The 22,278-nt window shown below is 37.6% G+C and overlaps 1 protein-coding gene across 2 annotated transcripts in view; it reads left to right on the forward strand.

Annotated features, from left to right (window-relative positions):
- RNF17 (ring finger protein 17) overlaps positions 1–22,278 on the forward strand; it is a 112,122-nt gene that overhangs the window by 10,267 nt on the left and 79,577 nt on the right. For both annotated transcript variants that reach the window (XM_025364399.1, XM_025364400.1), the window contains exons 3-9: positions 718–809; positions 4,448–4,559; positions 5,813–5,893; positions 7,984–8,084; positions 17,518–17,689; positions 18,879–18,955; positions 19,224–19,298. In XM_025364399.1, the coding sequence (XP_025220184.1) occupies positions 718–809; positions 4,448–4,559; positions 5,813–5,893; positions 7,984–8,084; positions 17,518–17,689; positions 18,879–18,955; positions 19,224–19,298 (710 nt within the window). The remainder of the gene's footprint in view (positions 1–717; positions 810–4,447; positions 4,560–5,812; positions 5,894–7,983; positions 8,085–17,517; positions 17,690–18,878; positions 18,956–19,223; positions 19,299–22,278) is intronic.

The following is a 22,278-nucleotide window of genomic DNA, read 5'->3' on the forward strand; positions in this document are numbered from 1 at the left end:
TCAAAAAAAAAAAAAAAAAAAAAAAAAAGTTTTAAATTAAATATTTTAGAGTTTTGAACATATATTACTAATTTTTATTCCTTTTTTTTTGAAGTAGGGTCTAGCTCTTTCACCCAGGCTGGAGTGCAGTGGTGCAATCTTAGCTCACTGCAACCTCCGCACCCTGCCCCTCCAGGTTCAAGTGATTCTCCTGCCTCAGTCTCCCGAGTAGCTGGGATTACAGGCACCCGCCACCATGCCTGGTTAATTTTTGTATTTTTTGTGGAGAGGGGGTTTTGCCACGTTGGCCAGGCTGGTGTTGAACTCCTGATCTCAGGTGATCCACCTGCCTCAGCCTCCCAAAGTCCCAGGATTACAGGCGTGAGCCCTCATGCCTGGCCTAAAATTTTTAAAGTAAAATTGAAAGTATAGCTAGTATTTGCTTTAGAGTTATGGTAGAATGAAGTGTTTTGGTCAATTAACTAAAAATTAATTAATTAATTGATTATTAATAATTGACCAAGCTTAGTTAACTAATTCCTGATTGCTTCCAAAAATTAAAATGGGTCAAAACCTCATAAAAGCACAGTTTTCTCCTTAATTTACAGGGGATTTCAGGATCTTAAAGTTATCATTAACTTTATGAACAGCACACTTAAATAGTTATTTAGGTTCTGGATAAACAGAATTTATTGGATGACTTTCTTTGTTTTTTTTAAACCCTTATTTTGTCCTAAGGTTGCTACAGCTGTAAATACTAGACAAGGCTGCTGTGCAATGGCTGGATATGGTAAAGAAGACTCCGTAATGGAAAAACGGCAGCCTAAGACGTATGTTCCATGTGTACTTATTTGAGTATTTAAAGTAAATGTGTTACTGAAATAGTTTTGGAATTATTGATAAAATGTCATTCTTAAATCTGCATTTCTAACCTACTGTTTATGGAATGCTCTTTAAGTTCATACTTCATCTTAGCTGTCAGTGGAATGGAGACTCCAGCTCTTTAAAGAAGAAGCATTTGTTTGTCCTTATTTAAAGAAAGAAAGAATGTTAATGATTACTACATCAAGAAAGGCTGAGAGTATACTGGCTAAAGTTACTTGTGCTGGATGAAAGGAAGTTATAGAGAAAAAAAAAAATAACTTAGTTCTCTCTTGATTCTTTTTAAAAATTTTTAGAATTCTTAAGTTTTTTTAGAGACAGGGTCTCACTTTGTCACCCAGGCTGGAGTGCAGTGGTTTTGATCATGGCTCACTGCAGCCTCAGACTCCTGGGCTCAGGCTAGCCTCTCACCTCAGCCTCTGGAGTATCTAGGACTGCAGGCATGCACCACCATGCACAGCCAGTTTTTAAATTTTTTTTGTAGATGTGGAGTCTCATTGTGTTGCCCAAGCTGGTCTCAAACTCCTGGCTTTAAGGGATCCTTCTGCCTCAGCCTCTCAAAGTGCTGGGATTACAGCCGTGAGCCACTGCACCCAGCTTGTCTTGATTCTTGAAAGTAGTGCAAGTATAGTACAATGGAAGACTTTGTGAAGGGTTGGTTTGAGAAGTGATTTATAAAAGGAAAAATAATACCTTTGGGGTTCTTTCATTCATTTTCCCATTCTTGTATAAACCTTTACATATGTATGCATTAATAGATTCTCTTTTTGAATTAGTAATTTTTTAAAAATACACCCAGCTAGAGATGAGTACCTATGTTACTGATTATTTCACCTAATTATTAATGCTTCTGTATGTCTTTCCCTGCTAGTCTGTAAGCCCCTTTAAAAGAATGGACCACATTTTATTCCTCTTTATATCTCTGGTTTGGGACACAGAGTAAACATGTAATGTTTATTACAGTACATGTTTGATTTTTGCAGCTTTTTAAGTGTTAAAGGATCTTCAGATCAATTTCCTGGAACTGTACTCCGATGGTAATTTGTATATAACTTAACTTTTTAAAGCATATTTAATGTGGTAAGTAGACAATGCAAGAAATAAAAAATAGGATTCTTTCAAGGAAGAATCTCATGTGGAACTTTCCAATTTTGTTAGTGGCACCAAGTATTTATAGATTAGCCCAGTTCCTTCTATTGCATTCGTTTTACTTCCTGCAGATTCTGACTTCCATAGTATCTCCTGTATCCATAACCTATCTTCATTTCTGCTGCCTTATTTAATTCTCATGTTCTTTTGTGTAGCTCCTTGTCAGACTCTTCCTTAACACTATAGTTGTTCATTAAGTATTCAATTAAAGTTCAAAATTATTCAGTCTAGAATCCCTGGCACTTCCCATTACCACTGTAGCTTCTCTTTCCAGACTTAAATGAGTACTTAGAAAAAAACAAAAGAATTGTTGTAGCCATTTTCTTGGGTGGTAAAACCACTTAGCTAAAGTCTGACAGCTGGTCATTCACAGAACCAGAATGTAAACCTAGGTTTATTGAATACCGGTACTGCTCCCAACTCCTATACCACTGGTCACTTCCTCCATGAAATCTGTGTAGAGTTATTAGAATAAATTTTGTAGAATCGTTCTGGCTCATCATATGAGTCCCCATGGAGTAGCCATTTTATCAATTTTAGGGTTCCCAAATTTGAACACCTACACGAATTAAGCAGATAACTTTTATTGGGTGAGGTCGACTGAGTTTAAACAATGAGTGGTGAGGATTGCGGTAGATGACGAGGGCTCACCCCCTCCAAAGGAGGCAGTTCCTACTCAGCTGTAGCCAATTATTATTATGTGTTAAGACCAACCCAATGTTGCCACGTCTTTTTTTTCTCAAGACAAACCCGAGATCTGCACTTCTGTGTGAAATTTTCTGACACATGATGTGAGTCAAACCAGGTTGTACTCTTATCTAGATATGTATAATGTCTGTTAGAGTTGCAAAGTGAAATTTTACTTTCAGAGGTATATGAATCCATCTTAACCAGAAAGTACCCAAATTTGTTCCAAATAACCATTTAAAAAATTAAATTTATGTCAGTTATACCTATTTTAGAAACTGCTGTTCTCTAAGGTACAGTTTGATTTTAAATGGTTGTATATTTTTGAATTATAGTAATCCTTTACTCATTTCTTTACTGATTTTAGTGTTTTGAAACAGAAATTCAATAATGGAATCCTTAGGGCTAATGCACTCATGTTTTTAAGAACATGAATATTCACTTGTCAGAGAATAGAATGTTTAAAAATTATATGGTGTAGTATTTTTTCTCTGTAAGGATAACATTTAAACGGCCGGGCACGGTGGCTCAAGCCTGTAATCCCAGCACTTTGGGAGGCCGAGACGGGCGGATCACGAGGTCAGGAGATCGAGACCATCCTGGCTAACACGGTGAAACCCCGTCTCTATTAAGAAATACAAAAAACTAGCCGGGCGAGGTGGCGGGCGCCTGTAGTCCCAGCTACTCGGGAGGCTGAGGCCGGAGAATGGCGTGAACCCGGGAGGCGGAGCTTGCAGTGAGCTGAGATCCGGCCACTGCACTCCAGCCTGGGTGGCAGAGCGAGACTCCGTCTCAAAAAAAAAAAAAAAAAGAATAACATTTAAACATCATAGTTTCTTCCATAAGCTATAAGCTGATGATTAACTCGGCAAACACTAGTTACTGTGTGCTAGCCAATATGGTGATGTAAAGATAAAAATAGCTGGACATGATGGCTCATGCCTTTAATTGCAGCACTCTGAGAGGCTGAGGTGGGAGGATCACTTGAGTCCAGGAGTTCGAGACCAGCCTGGCCAATACAGTGAAACCCCATCTCTAAAATAGATAAATTAATAAATAAAACTCTGACTTCTACAGACTAGAGAATGCACCAAACTTTTTCTTTGCGATTAACTTGCTTAGTTAAATTCATTACCTTTTTTTAATTCTCCAGACTTGTTAAGTACCTTCTTTTTAATAGCTGGCATTTGAATGTATAAACACTTTAATTGATAAGCTTATCACATTTCAGTGATTATCAACGTTTGTACCAAAAAATATCATGAAAGGACCAGTAATTAAGAAATTGAAATGCAATATATACTTTAAGCCATTATTTTGGGAATTAATTCACTAGACATGTTCTTATAAATCATACGAGTTATTTTTCATGGTAAAAATTGAATAGAAGATTAAAACCATTACATTAATGTTGGTATTTAAAATAATGTACTTGGGCCAGGCACAGTGGCTCACGCCTGTAATCCCAGCACTTTGGGAGGCCAAAGCGGTTGGATCGCTTGAGCTTAGGATTTTGAGACCAGCCTGGGCAACATTTTGAAATCTCATCTCTACAAAAAATATAGAAGTTAGCTGAGTGTGGTGGCACATGCCTGTGATCCCAGCTACTTGGGAGGCTGAGGTGGGATGATCGCTGGAGCCTGGAAAGTCGAGGCTGCCATGAGCCATGATGGTGCCACTGCCCTCCAGCGAGGGTGACAGAGAAAGATCCTGTCTCAAAAAATGAAATAATATACTTGATACTTTTCAGGATAAAGAATTGTTCTCAGGACTTGAAGAATACTGCTGATCGGCTAACTACTGGTTTAGAACGTTCAGCCTCCACACACAGGACTGTTTTGAACTCATCATCTGTAATGTTGGTATGAAAAATGTTGATCATGAAGTATGATGAAGGCAAACATTTGACTTTGTCTCTAGTAGCTCAACTTTCTTCTCCTATAATTATAGATTCTTTTGGAAGTTTATAGGTAACAGAAGTAAACCCACCCTCCTACTTGAATCTATTTTGTTCCATGCTTAGACAGTTCTCTTTTCTTCCAAGGCAGCCATTTCTACCTTTGACTGACTCTGTTTCAACGTTCTTGATATTTACTGTGTGTAGCTTCTTCTCTTTGAAACTAGTTATTGAATCCAGGTTCTGTGAAACATATAGAGCACAAATTTTTAAATTTTAAATGTGATTTTTCACTTATTTTAGTGGCAACCAAAAGGCCTAATTACATTTGTTGTTGTTAATGTTATTGCCGAAGATTGAATTTTACCTTTTATCTACTCCTAATAACTTTAATGTATTAAGATTAGAAATAGAACAAACTCCAAAATGATGTTGAGTGAAGTATTAAGTTTTTGTGTTAAGATCATTAATGGAGGCCAAGCGCAGAGGCTCATGCCTGTAATCCCAGCACTTTGGGAGACCAAGACAGGCAGATCACTTGAGGCCAGGAATTCAAGACAAACCTGGCCGACATGGCGAAACCCCATCTCAACTAAAAGTACAAAAATTAGCTGGATGTGGTGATGTGGTGGCACATACCTGTAATTCCAGTTACTTGCAAGGCTGAGGCATGAGAATCGCTTGAACCTGGGAGGCAGAAGTTGCAGTAAGTCGAGATAGCACCACTGCACTCCAGCCTGTGCGACAGTGAGACTCTGTCTCAAAAAATAATAATAATAATAATCATTAATGGGCTGGGGAAGGGGAGAAAGCACTTTAATCTTGCTAACTTTTAAGTATAAATCTTAATGGAGTCAAATTATAATATTTTTTTCTTAACTGTAATTTTTATATGTATACATGTATTGCTGTGATAAATTGTTCAAGGTAGTTTTAAGTTAAAAAGATGATTACAAGGCATTATCCCATTAAAAAAAATCTTTAGGAAAAAAATCTGGAATGGTCTAACTAAAGCTCTAAAATATGAATGGTTTTTATCTCCAGGTTAGCAGGATTGAATATCATTTCTGTTGCTTGTTTTCACTTTTCTGTAGTGAGTCTATGTTGCTTTTGTAACCAAAATGGTAGCCTGAGTTTTTGCAACTGTAATATATATATATATATATAGGCATCGGCTTTTTAGTTTTATATTTGTGTATGATTCCCCTCCCTTCTTAGGACACTAACACTGCAGAAGAAATTGATGAAGCGTTGACTACAGCACATCATAATTTTGAACAATTAAGCATTGCTGGAAAAGTAAGCACTTTGCAGGATCAAATTCTATCATGAAGTGAAGCATGTCCTCTTTAAGTGTGTACATTTGGATATGTTACCACTGAGGTTAGAGCTTAGCACTGAGTTATTAAGCATGATAATTTAAAAAAGAATGGAAAACTTTTCCCATGGCCTGCCAAAATTGGTCTTGCAACATTGTTGTGCTAGGAACTTAATAAAATTCAAGCTTTAATAAGGAACTATGACTTCTACTTGCTGTGAGCTGAATTTTGTCTCAGAAGCATTGCAGATTATCTTTTCAACATTTGCTCGTTGTTTGGCTATATCCCCCTTTTGTGAGAAAGTCTCTTTCTCTCTTCTTACTCCACCTTCCAAAAGAGACTCTCTCATTTGGTGACACAAAACAAGTTCTTCAGCACCTAGCAACAAAATTTACAATTAAGGAGTTCAAAAGGTCATAGCTGATTATGTTGTGGCTGCTTTTTTGCATAGAAGCACAAGACATTTTCGATTGGCTAAGAGTCACTATCAAAAGTCGTTTCTCAAGAGGAATGAGATACACGATAAAAGTATTAAGATAGAAGAGTTGTGAGAGAAAAAAACAACATTGAGAGAAAAGGGGAAAAAATAATGTCACCTGTGATAAGCAATAATTAGTACCAGATATAGTGGAGAAGAGCAAATCAGTGGTAAATTAACTGGAGGTTAGGACTTCAGTATCTGAATTTGGGAGAGTGGGGACACAATCCAACTGAAAACCGAGTATTCTCTAGCCCTCAGTATTCATGTCCTTCTCATTGCAAGATACATTCACCCCATCCTGACATCCCCAAAAGTTTAACCCATTCTAGCATCAATTGTAAGTATAAAAATCTCACCTGGGCCGGCTCACTTGGTCACGCCTGTGATCCCAGCACTTTGGAAGCCAAGGCAGGAGTTCAAAACCAGCCTGGTCAACATGGCTAAACCCCAAATTCATTACAAATTCAAAAATTAGCTAAGCTTGGTGGCACACACCTGTAGTTCCAGGTACTGGGGAGGGTGAGGCACGAGAATTGCTTGAAGCTAGGAGACGGAGGTTGCTGTGAGCCAAGATCATGCCATCGCATTTCAGCCTGGTTGATGGAGTAAAACTCTGTCTCAGAAAAAAAAAAAAAAAAAAATTAAAAATTAATAAAAATTGAAATCTCACCTTCTAAGTTACATATGGGTGAAGACATGATATCCAATTCTTCCTAGGGCGAAATTCCTCTCCAGCTATGAGCCTGTGAAATGAGACAAGAACTTACTTGCTTCTAAAATACATTGGTGAAACAGGAATAAGATAGACATTCCACATTCCCATTCTAAATTGGAAGAATCAGAAGGAAAGAAGGGGTCATGGATCTAAACAACAGTACTTAAAACTTCAAAAAATACTAAGATTGTGTAATACTTAACATTTTAATTCAAGTATGGTTTGTAAGGTTTTTTTTTAATCCAGGGAGTCCTATCAAAGAGAAATTCAGCTACTTAAAATGACTTGTTTCCTGTAATGATGAAAAGGAATAAGAAAAAAACTTAGGACACTCATCAGTGGATTTTTTTTGGGTCTTGTTGCTGTATTATCAGTAGAAAATGTCAGCAAGGCCAGGTGGGGTGGCTCACACCTGTAATCCCAGTGCTTTGGGAGGCCAAGACAGGAGGATCACTTGAAGCCAGGAGTTCAGAACCAGCCTGGGCAACATAATGAGACCTTGTTCCTCCGCCCTGCCAAAAAAAAATTAGTTGGACACGGAGCTGTGTGCCTGTAGTCATTGCTACTCAGAAGGCCAAGGCAGGAGGATCCCTTGAGCCCAGGAGTTCAAGGTTACAGTGAGCTATGCTCAGCCTACTGCACTCCAACCTGGGTAACCAAGTGAGACCCTGTCTCAGTAAAACAAACAAAAGGATATGATCTTACTTACAAATAGTAAAATTTAAAGTTGAACCTTGTGACTTACTCTATTTATATTATTATCTAATTACCTCATGTTATTTTGAAGAGTCTAAAAAGTACCTTTTACTTTCAAAATTCTGTGAGTTCTACAAAATAATTCCAAAAGTAAGTCTTCGTCTTGTTTTTTTTCCAGGCGCTTGAACACATGCAGAAGCAAACGATAGAGGAGAGAGAAAGAGTTACAGAAGTTGTGGAGAAACAGTTTGACCAGCTTTTGGCTTTTTTTGATTCCAGGTAGTAACTTAAGAATCTAGACTCACTGAAACTGAAGTTTCTAACACTAACTTGTCATTGTATTCCTTTGTTTAGAATGAAGTAATGGGTAACTTTTAAACAAGTTTGGAAGTTGGTAGTCCTTACAGACTGATCTTTACAACTTCAAAATGAAAAATAATGTGTAAGCTTTTAAAAACTTTGGCTATTTACCTTCTGGTGCTGAAGCTAATGGTTGTTTGTTTGAGATGATCTTGCTCTGTTGCCGAGGCTGGGGTGCAATGGTGTGATAATAGCTCACGGTAACCTCAAACTCCTGGGCTGAAGTGAACCTCCCACCTCAGCCTTCAAAGTAGTTGGAACTACAGGCCCACACCACCACATCCAGCTACTTTTGTGGTTTTGTTGTTGTTGTTTTTTGTTTTCCGAGACAAGGCTCTCACTACATTGTCCAGGCTGGTCCCAAACTCCTGGCCTCAAGAGATCATCCTGCCTCAGCCTCCTGAAGTGCTGAGATTACAGGTGTACAGCGCCGTGCCCAGCTGAAGCTGTTAACTGTTAAAGAAAAGAAGCTTGGGCCAGGTGTGGTGGCTTACACATGTAGGATTACACAGTGATCATCCTGTCTAAGCTACTTTGAGAGGCTGAGATGGGAGGATCCTTGAGCTCAGGAGTTTGAGACCAGTCTGGGCAACACAGTAAGACTCTATCTGTACAAAAAAAAAAAAAAAAATCAGCCAGGCATTGTGCACATTACTGTAGTCCCAGCTACGTGGGAAGCTGAGGTGGGAGGATTGCTTGAGCCCAAGAGATCAAGGCTGCAGTGAGTGGGGATCCTGCCAATATACTCCAGCCTGAATGACAAAGCAAGACCCCCACCTCAAAAAAGTAAATAAGCTTCTGACTTAAAGCAGTTAGCACAGAAAAAGATTTTCATAACCTAAATTATGTTGTGGATTTCTGTATACTTGGGAAAATACATAATTTTTTATACATAGTTCTGTTGTTTAGTCATGTGCTTTTTTGCAACAGAGCAGAACCCTAATAGGCATTGCTAAATACCTTAAACTGTTATATATTCATCACCTATTTAGAAAGCCATTTGACATATATTATCTTTGCTCACATGACGGAGGTACAGTAGATATTCCCTCCATTATGCATTTCAAGAAACAAGCTCTTAAAAATTGTAACATGCTCAGCCAGGCGCAGTGGTTCACGCCTGTAATTCCAGGACTTTGGGAGGGCGAGGCGGGCGGATCACAAGGTCAGAAGATCGAGACCATCCCGGCTAACACAGTGAAACCTCGTGTCTACTAAAAATACAAGAAATTAGCTGGGCGAGGTGGCGGGCGCCTATAGTCCCAGCTACTCGGGAGGCTGAGGCATGAGAACGGCGTGAACCTGGGAGGTGGAGCTTGCAGTGAGCCGAGATCGCGCCACTGCACTCCAGCCTGGGTGACAGAGCGAGACTCTGTCTCAAAAATAAATAAATAAATAAGATTAAAAAAATTGTAACATGCTCAAGGTAATATATTTAGTAATGCTATTTGTCCATTTGACTCTTAAATCAGTGGTTTTAAAAAAATTTCCTAGCCGGGAATAGTGGCTTACACCTGTAATCCCAGCACTTTTGGGAGGTTGAGGCTAGCAGTTCACCTGAGGTCAGAGGTTCAAGACCAGCCCCTGCCCAGCGTGGCAAAACTCTGTCTCTACTAAAAATACAAAAAATTAGCCGGGTGTGGTGGCGGGCACCTGTAATCCTAGCTACTCGGGAGGCTGAGGCAGTAGAATTGCTTGAACTCAGGAGGAGGAGGTTGCAGTAAGCCGTGATTGCACCACTGCGCTCCAGCCTGGGTGACAAGAACAAAACTCTGTCTCAAAAAAAAAAAAAAAAAAAATTCCTAAGGATGCCTAGAACATAGGCTCAATCTATGAATGAATTTGTTGATACTCTATTCTCCATGTTGGTGCAATCTCACATTTGGTCTTTAGTTATAACATTCAAGTAATAGGTCATGTGCGTGAGTTTATTTTGTTATAGTAGTCAAATACACATTACGCAAATTACATTTTAACCATTTTTTTTTTTCTTGGGAAGGTAATTATATTTTTTTCCTTTTAAGTGTTCTTAAGCATACAGTTTAGTCAGTTTAGTGGTATGTGATAATTTTGTTTAACTTTTTTTTTTTTTTTTTTGAGATGGAGTCTCACTCTGTCACCCAGACTGGAGTGCAGTGACGTGATCTTGGCTCACTGCAACCTCCGCCTCCCAGGTTCAAGGGATTCTCCTGCTTCAGCCTCCCGAGTAGCTGGGACTACAGGCGTGTGCCACCACGCTGACTAATTTTTTGTATTTTCAGTACAGATGAGATTTCACCATGTTAGCCAGGATAGTCTCGATCTCCTGACCTTGTGATGCACCTGCCTTGGCCTCCCAAAGTGCTGGGATTACAGGCATGAGCCACTACACACGGCCCCTTTTTTTTTTTTTTTAAATACAAACTCTAGCTCTGTCACCCAGGCTGGAGTATGGTGGCGCAACCTCAGACTCCCAGGCTCAAGAGATCCTTCCACCTTAGACTCCAGAGTACCTGGGACTATAGGCGTATACCACCACACCCGTCTAATTTTTGTTTTGTAGTGATGTGAGGTCTTGCTATGTTGCCAGGACTGGTCTCAAACTCTTGGGCTCAAGCCATCTTCCCACCTCGGCCTTCCAAAGCACTGGGATTATAGGCGTCAACCAGTGTGCCTGGCCTGTGTTTAACTTTTTAAGGAACTGCCAAACTGATTTCCACAATGGTTGTATATACCATTTTACTTTCCCACCAGCAATATACTACAGTTCTAATTTCTGTGCACCCTTACCAACACTTATTTTTTGTTGTTCTTTTTTTTATGGTAGCCATTCTAATGAGTGTGAAATGGAATATCATTATGGTGTGGTCTGTATTTTCCTAATGACTGATAATGTGCGTCATTTATGTGCTTATCAGCCATTTATGTGTCTTTGATGAAGTAGTCAAGTTTTTTGTTCATTTTTGAATTGAATCATTTACTTTGTTGCTATTGGGTTGTAGCAATTCTTTGTATATTTTGGATATTAAATTTTTGTCTATATGACTTAAAATTATTTTCTCCCATTTGTAGGTTGTCTTTTCACTCTCTTGATAATGTCCTTTGATCCACAAAAATTTTTAATTTTATGAAGTCCAGTTTATTGTTTATTTTGTTGCTTGTGCTTTTGGTGTCATAATTCAAGATATGATTGCCAAATCTAACATTACGATGCCTTTTCCCTATGTTTTCTTTTTTATTTATTTATTTATTTATTTTTAAATTTTATTTATTTATTTTTTTTGAGACGGAGTCTTGCTGTGCTGCCCAGGCTGCAGTGCGGTGGTGTGATCTCGACTCACTGCAAGCTCCGCCTGTCGGGTTTACGCCATTCTCCTGCCTCAGCCTCCTTAGTAGCTGGGACTACAGGTGCCCGCCACCACACCCGGCTAATTTTTTGTATTTTTAGTAGAGATGGGGTTTCGCTGTGTTAGCCAGGATGGTCTCGATCTCCTGACCTTGTGATCCGCCTGCCTTGGGCTCCCAAAGTGCTGGGATTATAGGCATGAGCCACCGTGCCCGGCCTGTTTTCTTTTAAGAGTTTTATAGTTCTTACATTTAGGTCTTTGATCCATCTTTTTAGTTAATTTTTGTTTATGGTATAAGGTAAGGATCCAACTTCATCCTTTTGAATTGGATATCCTGTTTTCCAGGCACTATTTGTTGAAAAGATTGTCCTTTCCCCCACTGAATGTTCTTGGCACCCTTGTCCAAAATGAGCTCACCGTATATGTGAAGGATTATTTCTGGGATTTTTGTTTTATTCTATTGTTCTGTATGTCTTTCCTGATGCTAGTACCACGCTGTTTTGATTACTGTTGTTTTGTAGTAAGTTTTAAAATCAGAATGTGTGAGTCCTACAACTTTGTTTCTTTTCAAGATTGTCTCTCAGGGTCTCTTAAGATTTCATGTGACTTTCAGGATGGACTTTCAATTTTCACAAAAAAATGTCATTGATATTTTGTTAGGGATTGCATTGAGTTGTAGATCACTTTGTGTAGTATTGAAATATTAACAATAATAAGTTTTCCAATCTATGCCCATAGGATGTCTTCTCGTTTATTCATGTCTTTAATTTCTTTCAGTAATTTCATATACAAGTCTTTCGCTTCCTTTGTTTATTCTTATTTTATTTCTTTTGATGCTATTGTAAAAGGGATTGTTTCCTTAATTTTGTTTTGGGATTATTCATTGTTACTGTGTAGAAACACACCTTATTTTTATATGTTGATTTTTGTATCCTTTTTTGTTGAATGCATTTATTAGCTTTACTATTATTGCATCTTTAGGGTTTTCTACATGTAAGATCATGTCATCTGCAAATAAAATATTTTATTTCCTACCAAAAGATGGTTTTACTTCTTCCTTTCCAATTTGAATGCCTTATTTCCTTTTCTTGTCTAAGTGCTTTGGCTAGAACTTTGATTACTGTGTTGCACAGAAGTAGCAAAAGCAGGTATGTCTTGTTCCTAATGTTACAAGAAAAGCTTTCAGTCTTCACCATTGAGTATCATGTTCTCTATGGGTTTTTCCATATAGGGTCTTTATTATGGTGAGGTAGTTGTCCTCTAGTTTAAGTGGTTTTATCATGAAAATGTGTTGAATTATGTCAGGTCCTTTTTCTGCATCAATTGAGACAACCACTTGGCGTTTTTTGCTTTTTTTCTGTTAATGTGGTGTGTTACATCAATCACATGTTGATGTTTGTATGTTGAACTATTCTTGCTTTCCAGGAATAAATCCCCCTCGGTCATGGTGTATAATTCTCTTACTACTATACTGTTGAATTTGGTTTGTTAGTTCATCTGAGGACTTTCTATCAATAGTTATAAATGATACTGGTCTACAGTTTTCTTTGGTGTCTTTGTGTGATTTTGGCATTGGTAGTTTTGGCCTCATATTCGTGCCTCTTCAAGTATTTTGGAAGAGTTTGAGGCGGATTGGTGTTGATTATTACATGTTTGGTACAATTTACCAGTAAAGCTATCTGGTCCAAGGCTAAATTTTGTTGGGAAGTTTTTTGATTACTGATTCTATCTCCTTAGTCATAAGTCTGTACAGATTTTTTAATACTTTTATGAGTCAGTTGTGATAGGTTATGTGTTTCTGGGAATTTGTCCATTTCACCTAGGTTATATAGTTTATGTACAGTTGTTCATAATAGTCTTTTAATCTTCTTTATTTCTGTAAAATTGATAGTAATGTACCCAATTTATTTCTGATTATAGTAATTTGTGTTTTCTTTTCTTTCTTTTTTTTTTTGAGGTGGAGTCTCGCTCTGTCACCCAGGCTGGAGTGCAGTGGCACGATCTTGGCTCACTGGAACCTCTGTCTCCCGGGTTCAGGTGATTCTCCTGCCTTAGCCTCCTGAGTAACTGGGACTACAGGCACCTGCCACCATGCCCAGCTATTTTTTTTTTTTTTTTTTTGGTATTTTTAGTAGAGACGGGGTTTCACTGTGTTAGCCAGGATGGTCTCGATCTCCTGACCTTGTCATCCGTCTGCCTCGGCTTCCCAAAGTGCTGGGATTACAGGTGTGAGCCATCACACATGACCTGATTCTCTTTTCTTTTTCTTTTATTATTATTATTATACTTTAAGTTCTAGGGTTCATGTGCACAACATGCAGGTTTGTTACATATGTATACATGTGCCATATTGGTGTGTGCACCCATTAACTCATCATTTACATTAGGTATATCTCCTAATGCTATCCCTCCCCCCTCACCCCTCCCCTGATTCTCTTTTCTTAGTGTGACTATACGTTTGTTAATTCTAATCTTGAAGACAAACTTTGGCTTTCGTTTTTCTCTGTTGTGTGTTTATCTCCTCTCTCATCTTTATTTCCTTCCTTCTGCTTTGAGTTTAGTTTGGTCTTTTTCTAGTTACTTATGGTATATAGTTAGGTTGTTCATTTGCAAGCTCCTTTTTAAATGTGAGTATTTACAGCTATAAATTTCCCTCAGCATTGCTTTCATCGCATCCCATAAATTTTGTGTTCTTGCTGCATTTGTCCCAGATAATTTCCTAATTTCCCTTGTGATTTATTCTTTGACCTGTTGGGATTTAGGAGCATATTGTTTAATTTTTACATGTTCATTAATCTTCTGGGTTTTTTTTTTCTGGTATTTCTAGGTCATTCCATTGTAGTCAGAAAAGATACCTTGAAGGATTTCAGTCTTTAAGTTTATTAAGACTTACTAATAAATGTTAATGAACATTAAACATTAGTCAGCATAGTCTAACATATGTTCTGTCTCAAAATGTTACATGCACACTGGAGGAAAATGTTTATCCTCATGTTGTTGGGTATAGTGTTCTAAATATGTCTGTTGGGTCCCATCAGTCTATAGTATTGCCCAAGTAATTTATTGCTTTATTGATTCTGCACTGGTTGTTTTATCCATATTGAAAGGGGGATATTGGAGTCTCTAATGATTATTGTAGACATGTCTGTTTTTCCCTTTAATTCTGCAAGTATTTGCTTTATATGTTTTGGGGTTCTAGTGTTGGTACATATATGCTTATAATTGTTACATTAAAGTCTATTTTGCCTAAAATTAGTAGAGCCACCCCAGCTTTTTAAATTATCGACATGTATTATCTTTTTCCATCCTTTCATTTTCAACCTCTCTCTCTCTTTAGACCTAAAGTGAAATTTTTGTGGCTGCATATAGTTGGGTCATATTTTTTATCCATTCTTCAGATTTGTGCCTTTGGATTGGAGTTTAATTTATTTATACTTAAAATACTGATAAGGAAGGATTTTTGCCATTTGGTTTGTTTTCTGTATGTTTTATGGCTTTATTTGTTGTTGCTTATTTCCTTCATTGCTGCCTTTCTTTGTGTTTACTTAATTTTTTCTTTTGTAGTCACGAATTTTGATTCCCTTCTCAATTCTTTTTGTGCATATTCTGTAAATAGTTTCTGTGGTTACCCATCAGGATTACATATGACATCCTGAAGTTATAACAATCTGTTTTGAGTAGACAGCTTAACTTTAGTTGCATGTAAAACCTCTACTGCCTTACGTATCTGCTCCCCTTTATTTTTTCGATGTCACAAATTACATTCCTCTATATTGTATACCCATTAAGATAGGTTGATATTTTGCATATTTGTCCTTTAAATTCTGTAGAAAATAAAAAGTAGAATTATAAATAAAAATTACACTAATATTGGTTTTTATGTTTGCCCATGTATTTACCTTTACCAGAGATGTTTTTATCATTGTATGGGCTTTGAGTTACTGTGTAGCCTTCTTTCACATTAACATGAAGGACTTTCATTAGTATTTCTTATAGGGAAAGTCTACTGGTAATGAACTCCCTCAGCTTTCGTTTATCTGGGGATGTTTTCATTTCTCCTTCACTTTTGAAGAATACTTTGACAGCTTTTTTTCTTTTGGTGCTTTTAATATACATTGCCTTTGGACCTCCAAGGTTTCTGCTGAGAAGTAGGCTGATAATCTTATTGAGGATCCCTTGTACTGGACAAATTGCATTGTTCTTGCTGCTTGCAGGATTCTCTTTGTCCTTCGGCAGTTGGTGTTCCTTGAGCTCATAGATTTATAGATTCATGTCTCATCAAATTTTGGAAGGTTTTTTGCCATTATTTCTTCAAATAATTTCTGTCTCTTTTACTGTGATTCCTATAATATATACATTAGTCTGCTTGATAGTGACCCACAAGTACCTTAGACTTTGTTCACTTCTCTTCATTGTTGTTTTTATTTTTTTCAGGCTTCATTATCTTAATTGTCCTATATTCAAGTTGGCTCATGCTTTCCTTCTGCCTGTCCAAATCTGCAGTAGAACCTTTGGTGGATTTTTAAAATTACAATTACTGCAGGGTTTTCAATACAATCTGTAGAATTTCTGTTTGGCTATTTTATATAATATCTCTATGTTGATATTATCATTTTGTCCCCTAGATCATTTTTCTGATTATTCTGTAGTGTTTTTTTTTGTTTTTTTTTTTTTGTGAGACGGAGTCTTGCTCTGTGGCCCAGGCTGGAGTGCAGTGGCGCGATCTCAGCTCACTGCAAGCTCCGCCTCCTGGGTTTACGCCATTCTCCTGCCTCAGCCTCCCGAGTAGCTGGGACTACAGGCGCCTGCTACCTCGCCCGGCTAGTTTTTTGTATTTTTTTTAGTAGAGATGGTGTTTCACCGTGTTAGCCAGGATAGTCTTGATTTCCTGACCTCGTGATCTGCCCGTCTCGGCCTCCCAAAGTGCTGGGATTACAGGCTTGAGCCACCACGCCCGGCCCTGTAGTTCTTTATCTATGTTTTCCTTTAGCTCTTTAGGCATATTTAAGACAGTTGTTTTAAGCCTATTGAGTCCAGTGCCTGTGCTGCTTTGAGAACTGTTTTTACTATTCTGTTTTCTTCCTTTGAATGAGCATGTTTTTCTGTTCCTTTGTGTGCCTTGTGGTATTTTTGTTGAAATTGGGCATTTGAGAAAATAGCCACCTTCCCCAGTCTTTGCAGACTGGCTCTTAATGTAACAGTCCTTCACTGAGTGGTTGTGTGTGCCCTGAGCCTTGAGATCAGCCTGAGGTCAGGCTTAAGATCTTCTCAGATGTTTTCTGAGCATGCATCTTGCCTGGGCCTCAGTGTGGCTTTTTCAATTCCCCTGTATGTACAACTGCTTTTATATGTCTTTTTTTTTTTTTTTTTTTTTTTTTTTTTGGAGGTGGGTTTTGTCGCCCAGGCCGGAGTGCAGTGGCCGGATCTCAGCTCACTACAAGCTCCGCCTCCCGGGTTCACGCCATTCTCCTGCCTCAGCCTCCCGAGTAGCTGGGACTACAGGCGCCTGCCACCTCGCCCGGCTAGTTTTTTGTACTTTTTTAGTAGAGACGGGGTTTCACCATATTAACCAGGATGGTCTCGATCTCCTGACCTCGTGATCCGCCCGTCTCGGCCTCCCAAAGTGCTGGGATTACAGGCTTGAGCCACCGCGCCCGGCCTTATATGTCTTAATGTCCTAAAGAGTCTGAGCTCAGATTCTCCTCCAGGCCTTAGATGGTCTATTGTATGTCTCTACTTAGGATCTCCTGCCTTCTACAAAATTTGCTTTTCTCTAATTATGTATACATAGCTTTTAGCTGTAATACATTTCAGTTCAATTTAATACCTCACTTACCATGTTATATGTTAATTTTATCAACAAGTAAAAGTACCCTTTCAGATACAGTTCAGTTACTGTATGCCTCATTTAACCATATTATGTAAAATTCATCAACTACTGAACTTACTCTTTAAGATACTATAGATCTACTTTTCTATAAATATTTATGAAATACTGCAAAATAACTCTGGAATCTTAAATGAAGGAAAAAGAACCTGTGTGAAGAATTTGCAAGAACTACTGATGATTATCTATCAAATTTAATAAAGGCTAAAAGCTACATTGAAGAGAAAAAAAATAATTTGAATGCAGCTATGAACATAGCAAGAGCATTACAATTATCACCTTCTCTGAGAACGTACTGTGACCTGAAGCAGGTAATTTAATAGTTTACAATGTGAGTTATGTCTGTGGTAGCTTATTTTACATGCTTTGGAATATATTTAAGACAAGAATTTGTTTTTCAGATTATCCTAACCTATATTATTGTTTAGAATTCTAAATTGATGACAATATAGGTTAGGATAATCTAAGTTATAATAAGATAATGTTTGAAATCTAAGACAAACATTGTAAAATTTATATGGCCTTTTGTTATTTTTGACTAGTTAGGGAAATAGTGCAGTTAAGTCTTTGTAACACTTGATCTGAGAGCAAGTAAGGTGACATTGAGGTTAAAGTTTAGGTTTCTAGGACACCTGAATAAAAAAATGAGGACAAATGAGGGTAGCAAACTGAATGGGACTCTGTTTTGTTCACATTAACAATTTAGGTATGACTGTCAACTCTTAACTTTAAAATTTAATTCAGAATCCTAGTCAACTTTTTCTCTTCCCATTCCATCCCAAAATGTGCAAGTCAAGAGACACTTTCAGCCATCTCCTATCATCTAATCATGTGCCTAAGGGGCAAAATTGGGCAAAAAACCAGAAAATGTTTCTGATAGTTTGACAGGACAAGATTAATCACAGGTATTTGCTGAGTTCTGCCTCACTCCATAAGGGCACAGATCTTGGCTGTAGTCACCTTTGACTCTTCAGAATCTCACTCCCCATGGATAATCAGTGTATAGAAGAGACGCCATTAGTTTACCCGCCTCCAAAGTCTCTAACGTTAAATGAAAGGATTTGCCATGACCCTACTTGGCTAGGTGTCCCAGGCTTTAGTTCTAAAACAATAGTAGTCGTTTCCTGTGAATTACACGTGTGACACTAGAAAAAAGTGATAACATTTGGTCTTTATCCTAGTTAATCTAGTTAAGAAAATAGGGCAAAAAAGGAGAAAACACTTGAAGATAGCAATGCAGTTGCAAAATGAATCTGATCAGTTTTCTCTGATAATGTAACTCTGTCCTATTTCTTAGTGTCTATTGTTACCTTTTATACATATCTCCAAAATGCATAAACACTTATTTGTATCCCTTTGAGTGTCCCAAATTGGGCCTGAATGCATTAATTAATGAAATACCTAAAAGATACAATTTTACTTCTAAAATCTTACTGTTCAGCAATATTTGTGACAAGATTCACACATGAATGATTTTTTTTTTTTTTTTTTAAATTCTAGATTATCCGGACTTTGAAGTTAACATCAGATAGTGAATTAGCACAAGTTAGTTCTCCAGAACTAAGGAACCCTCCCAGGTGAGTAAGTCATGGTTCAGGAGACAATAACAAGTATAAAGATGTGCTAGAACTTAAATGTATTAAAATAGCAAGTAATAATAAATTGAAATTTTGGGTCACAAATGTTTACCAAGTTAGCAACCAAATTAAGTATAGTCTGTGCTAATTTAGAAAGTTATTTAAATGTTTCCTTTTCAATTCATTAATGTCAGCAACTGATTTTTGTTTAGAGAACTTAGTAAATTTGTATTAGGACATTTATGTATATGTTAATGTTTTATTATAGGTTGAGTGTGAATTGCAGTGAGATCATCTGTATGTTCAACAATATGGGAAAGATTGAATTTGGGGACTCGGCAAAGTAAGTATAAGCATGGTAACATGCCATTAATGTCTGATAGTACCTACATTAAGAGACAGAAAAATTGATGTTTAGTGTAATTCAAAAGCTGAAAAATAAAGGACAAAATAGTTCCTATAGTTAAATTCTATGTATAATATTTTTTAAAAGGCCTAGAAGGTATCAGTATTCAGCAATATACATGTCAAAGTTATCTTTGAGATTGATTCAGTCAGCAAGCACTGAACACTGCTAGGCACTAACTAACACCCTAGATACTGAGATAAATGTCAAAGAAATTACAATAAGTAGAGGAAGAAGGACATGTAAACGATAAAATGCATAATTGCTAGGGTAGTGTATGCAGAATTTACTTGAGGTGCAAAGCAAAGGAATGATCAGTTCTTCCTGGGGTAACAGGACTTGGAAAGGTATTTTCTTTTCCCATATCTATTAAAATTAAGTAGCAAGTAGAAAGGAGGAGAAAAAGGAAGTAGGCATCTTATGGGCAGTGAATATATGGGCAGTGAAATAGCATGCTAGGTTCAGGGAATGGTGTATGTAATTCCATTCTCTATGTCCCCAAGGATACATAGATGCTAAGTCCTAAAGACTTTGTATGCTGTCTAATGATGTTTGAACCTTATGATCCATGCTGTCCAATGTGGTGGCTATTTAAATTTAAACATAAATTAATTAAAACGAAATAGAATTAAAATCCAGTTCCTCAGTTCCATTAGCCCACATTTCAAGTGCTCAGTAGCCACATACCGTTAGTGACTACCTGTCTTATTCTATTTGTGCTACTATAACAAAGTTTAAAAAGAACAGATGTTGTTTATTATTCTGTAATTTATAAAGAACAGGTGTTTATTTGCTTGCAGTCTTGGCGGCTGAGAAGCCCAAGATCAGAGTGCTGGCAGCTTTGGTTTTGGTGAGGGCTCTGATCTCTGCTTTAAGATAGCACCTTGAATGCTGTGCCCGCACGTGGCAGAAAGCATGGAAGAGGGAAAAGGGACAAATAACTGTCCTCCCACGGTGGAAGAGCAGAAGAGTGAAGAAGAAGGGCCTGAGCTAGTTCTGTCCAGACTTGTTGTAAAGCACAAATCCATTCCTGAGGGCACAGCCCTCATTACTTGATTATTAATTTCCCCAAAGGCCCCACGTCTTAATATCACCACAATGGGAATTAAGTTTCAACATGAATTTTGAAACATTTGGACCAAAGCACTGCTATATTAGACAATGCGGCCTATTTCCATTATCACTAAAAGTTCTGTTGTACAGTAGAGTTCTAGGCAGTAGAAAGCCACTAAAAGGTTTTAAGCATGAAAGTAAAAATAATTAGATTACATTTTTTAAGGATAATTCTGGTGGCCGTTTGGGGGATTATTTGGGGTAAGAGGATGTTAGTGAAGGCTGAAGGATCACTTAGGCCATCATATCAGTAGACTCAGCAAATCATGAGAACTAAAACTTAGCTAATAGTACTGGATAGGGACTGAGAATAGATATGACAAATGCAAAATAGGGAAAATTAATAAAACTTAGTAATGTTTGAATGTGAGGCATGAGGAAAAGGGAAGCATCATCAATGGTTTGTTTACAGGGCTCGCTTTGGTGACTAAGTCGGTGGATTGTGGTATTATTCATCAAGATTAGGAATACAGGAAGAAAAGTAAGTTGGGAGGGGGAAGATAGTATGTTGAGTACTTACTGTTTACCAGCTTTCTAGGGAGAAATATGTACAGCTTAATTGTATATGAATGCTGAAACTTAGGAGAACTTGGACTTGATTCTGTCTGGGTTTAGGGGTAATCAGAATATAGATGTAGAAACCCCCCATAAAGAAGTAAGTTGGTTCATTGTAGGTGGATTGTTTCCAATGGAAATGGTCTCCCGAGAGAAGTGTCACATTTGTTACCTTAGGGAACAAATTAGTCTGGCTCACAGTATTACCATTTCAGAAGCACATAGGATGATGTATACTCTAAGCCAGGTAAATTCATACAAGCCGAGGTCACAGAACTGACGTGTAGTCAAAATGCCAGTTCGTTAACTTAATGGGTAAATACAATTGTAAACAGGGACTAGAACTGAGGAGCTAACTTGTCAGAAGTTACTTTTTTTGTAATCATTTTTGATTAAAGGGAATAAAATTAATCAAATAGCTTAATAGAATTAGGCTGAGATAGCTGATGAGATTCCTCTCCATCAGAGGGAAGACTTTGCCAGAGGAAGTGGAATACCAGTCCTTCGGCTCAGTCATATTTCTCCATGCTTGGGAGAGCCCTGCCCCAGATTTACTTTTGTAACTTGACTTTATGCTTATATGGATAATCAACAACCTTTGCAATCAATATGTTCTTCTTGACATTTTTACAACTTGAATATGGTTACAATCAAGCATTTCTAAGACACTAAAAACTACTCTGCCTCTTTAAGAATCTGTACTGATCTTCTGCTTTACATTTAACTCTGAGAGCTGCCTTTTAAATTCTTTCTTAGTTTTTAGGGAAAGTATTACTGTAACCTGCATGTACTGATTACAAATGATAGTTAAACTATGGGTTTGCACAGTAAGAGCAGGTATTCAAACAGGTCAAGGACAGTACCCTGGAAAGATACTAAAATTTAAAGCAGGGAAAGGGTAATCTGTAAAAGAACTTGAGACGGAGCAGACAGAAGTTGAAGGGGAACAGAAGTGGTGTCGTATAAGTCAAAGCAGAGGTTTATGACACTGGAGCTGATTAATAATGTTGAAGGCCTCAGGTCTAATAAAAGTTATGAAAAGAGATATTTAGATTGCAAGGTTGTGTACATATATATGACTCTCAGGTATTTGGACTTCAACATATATCAATTTTACTTAGTTAAATGTATGTCCTCTGTTGGAAGAGGCAGATAAACATGTATCATTGCTAAGCCCAACTGGCTTTGTTGGTCGTTATTTCCACAGTGCCTTGTTAAACAGTGATCTGTGAATAAGCTAAATCCATCA

The sequence above is a fragment of the Theropithecus gelada genome, chromosome 17, assembly GCF_003255815.1.
Source record: "Theropithecus gelada isolate Dixy chromosome 17, Tgel_1.0, whole genome shotgun sequence".
NCBI lineage: Eukaryota > Metazoa > Chordata > Mammalia > Primates > Cercopithecidae > Theropithecus > Theropithecus gelada.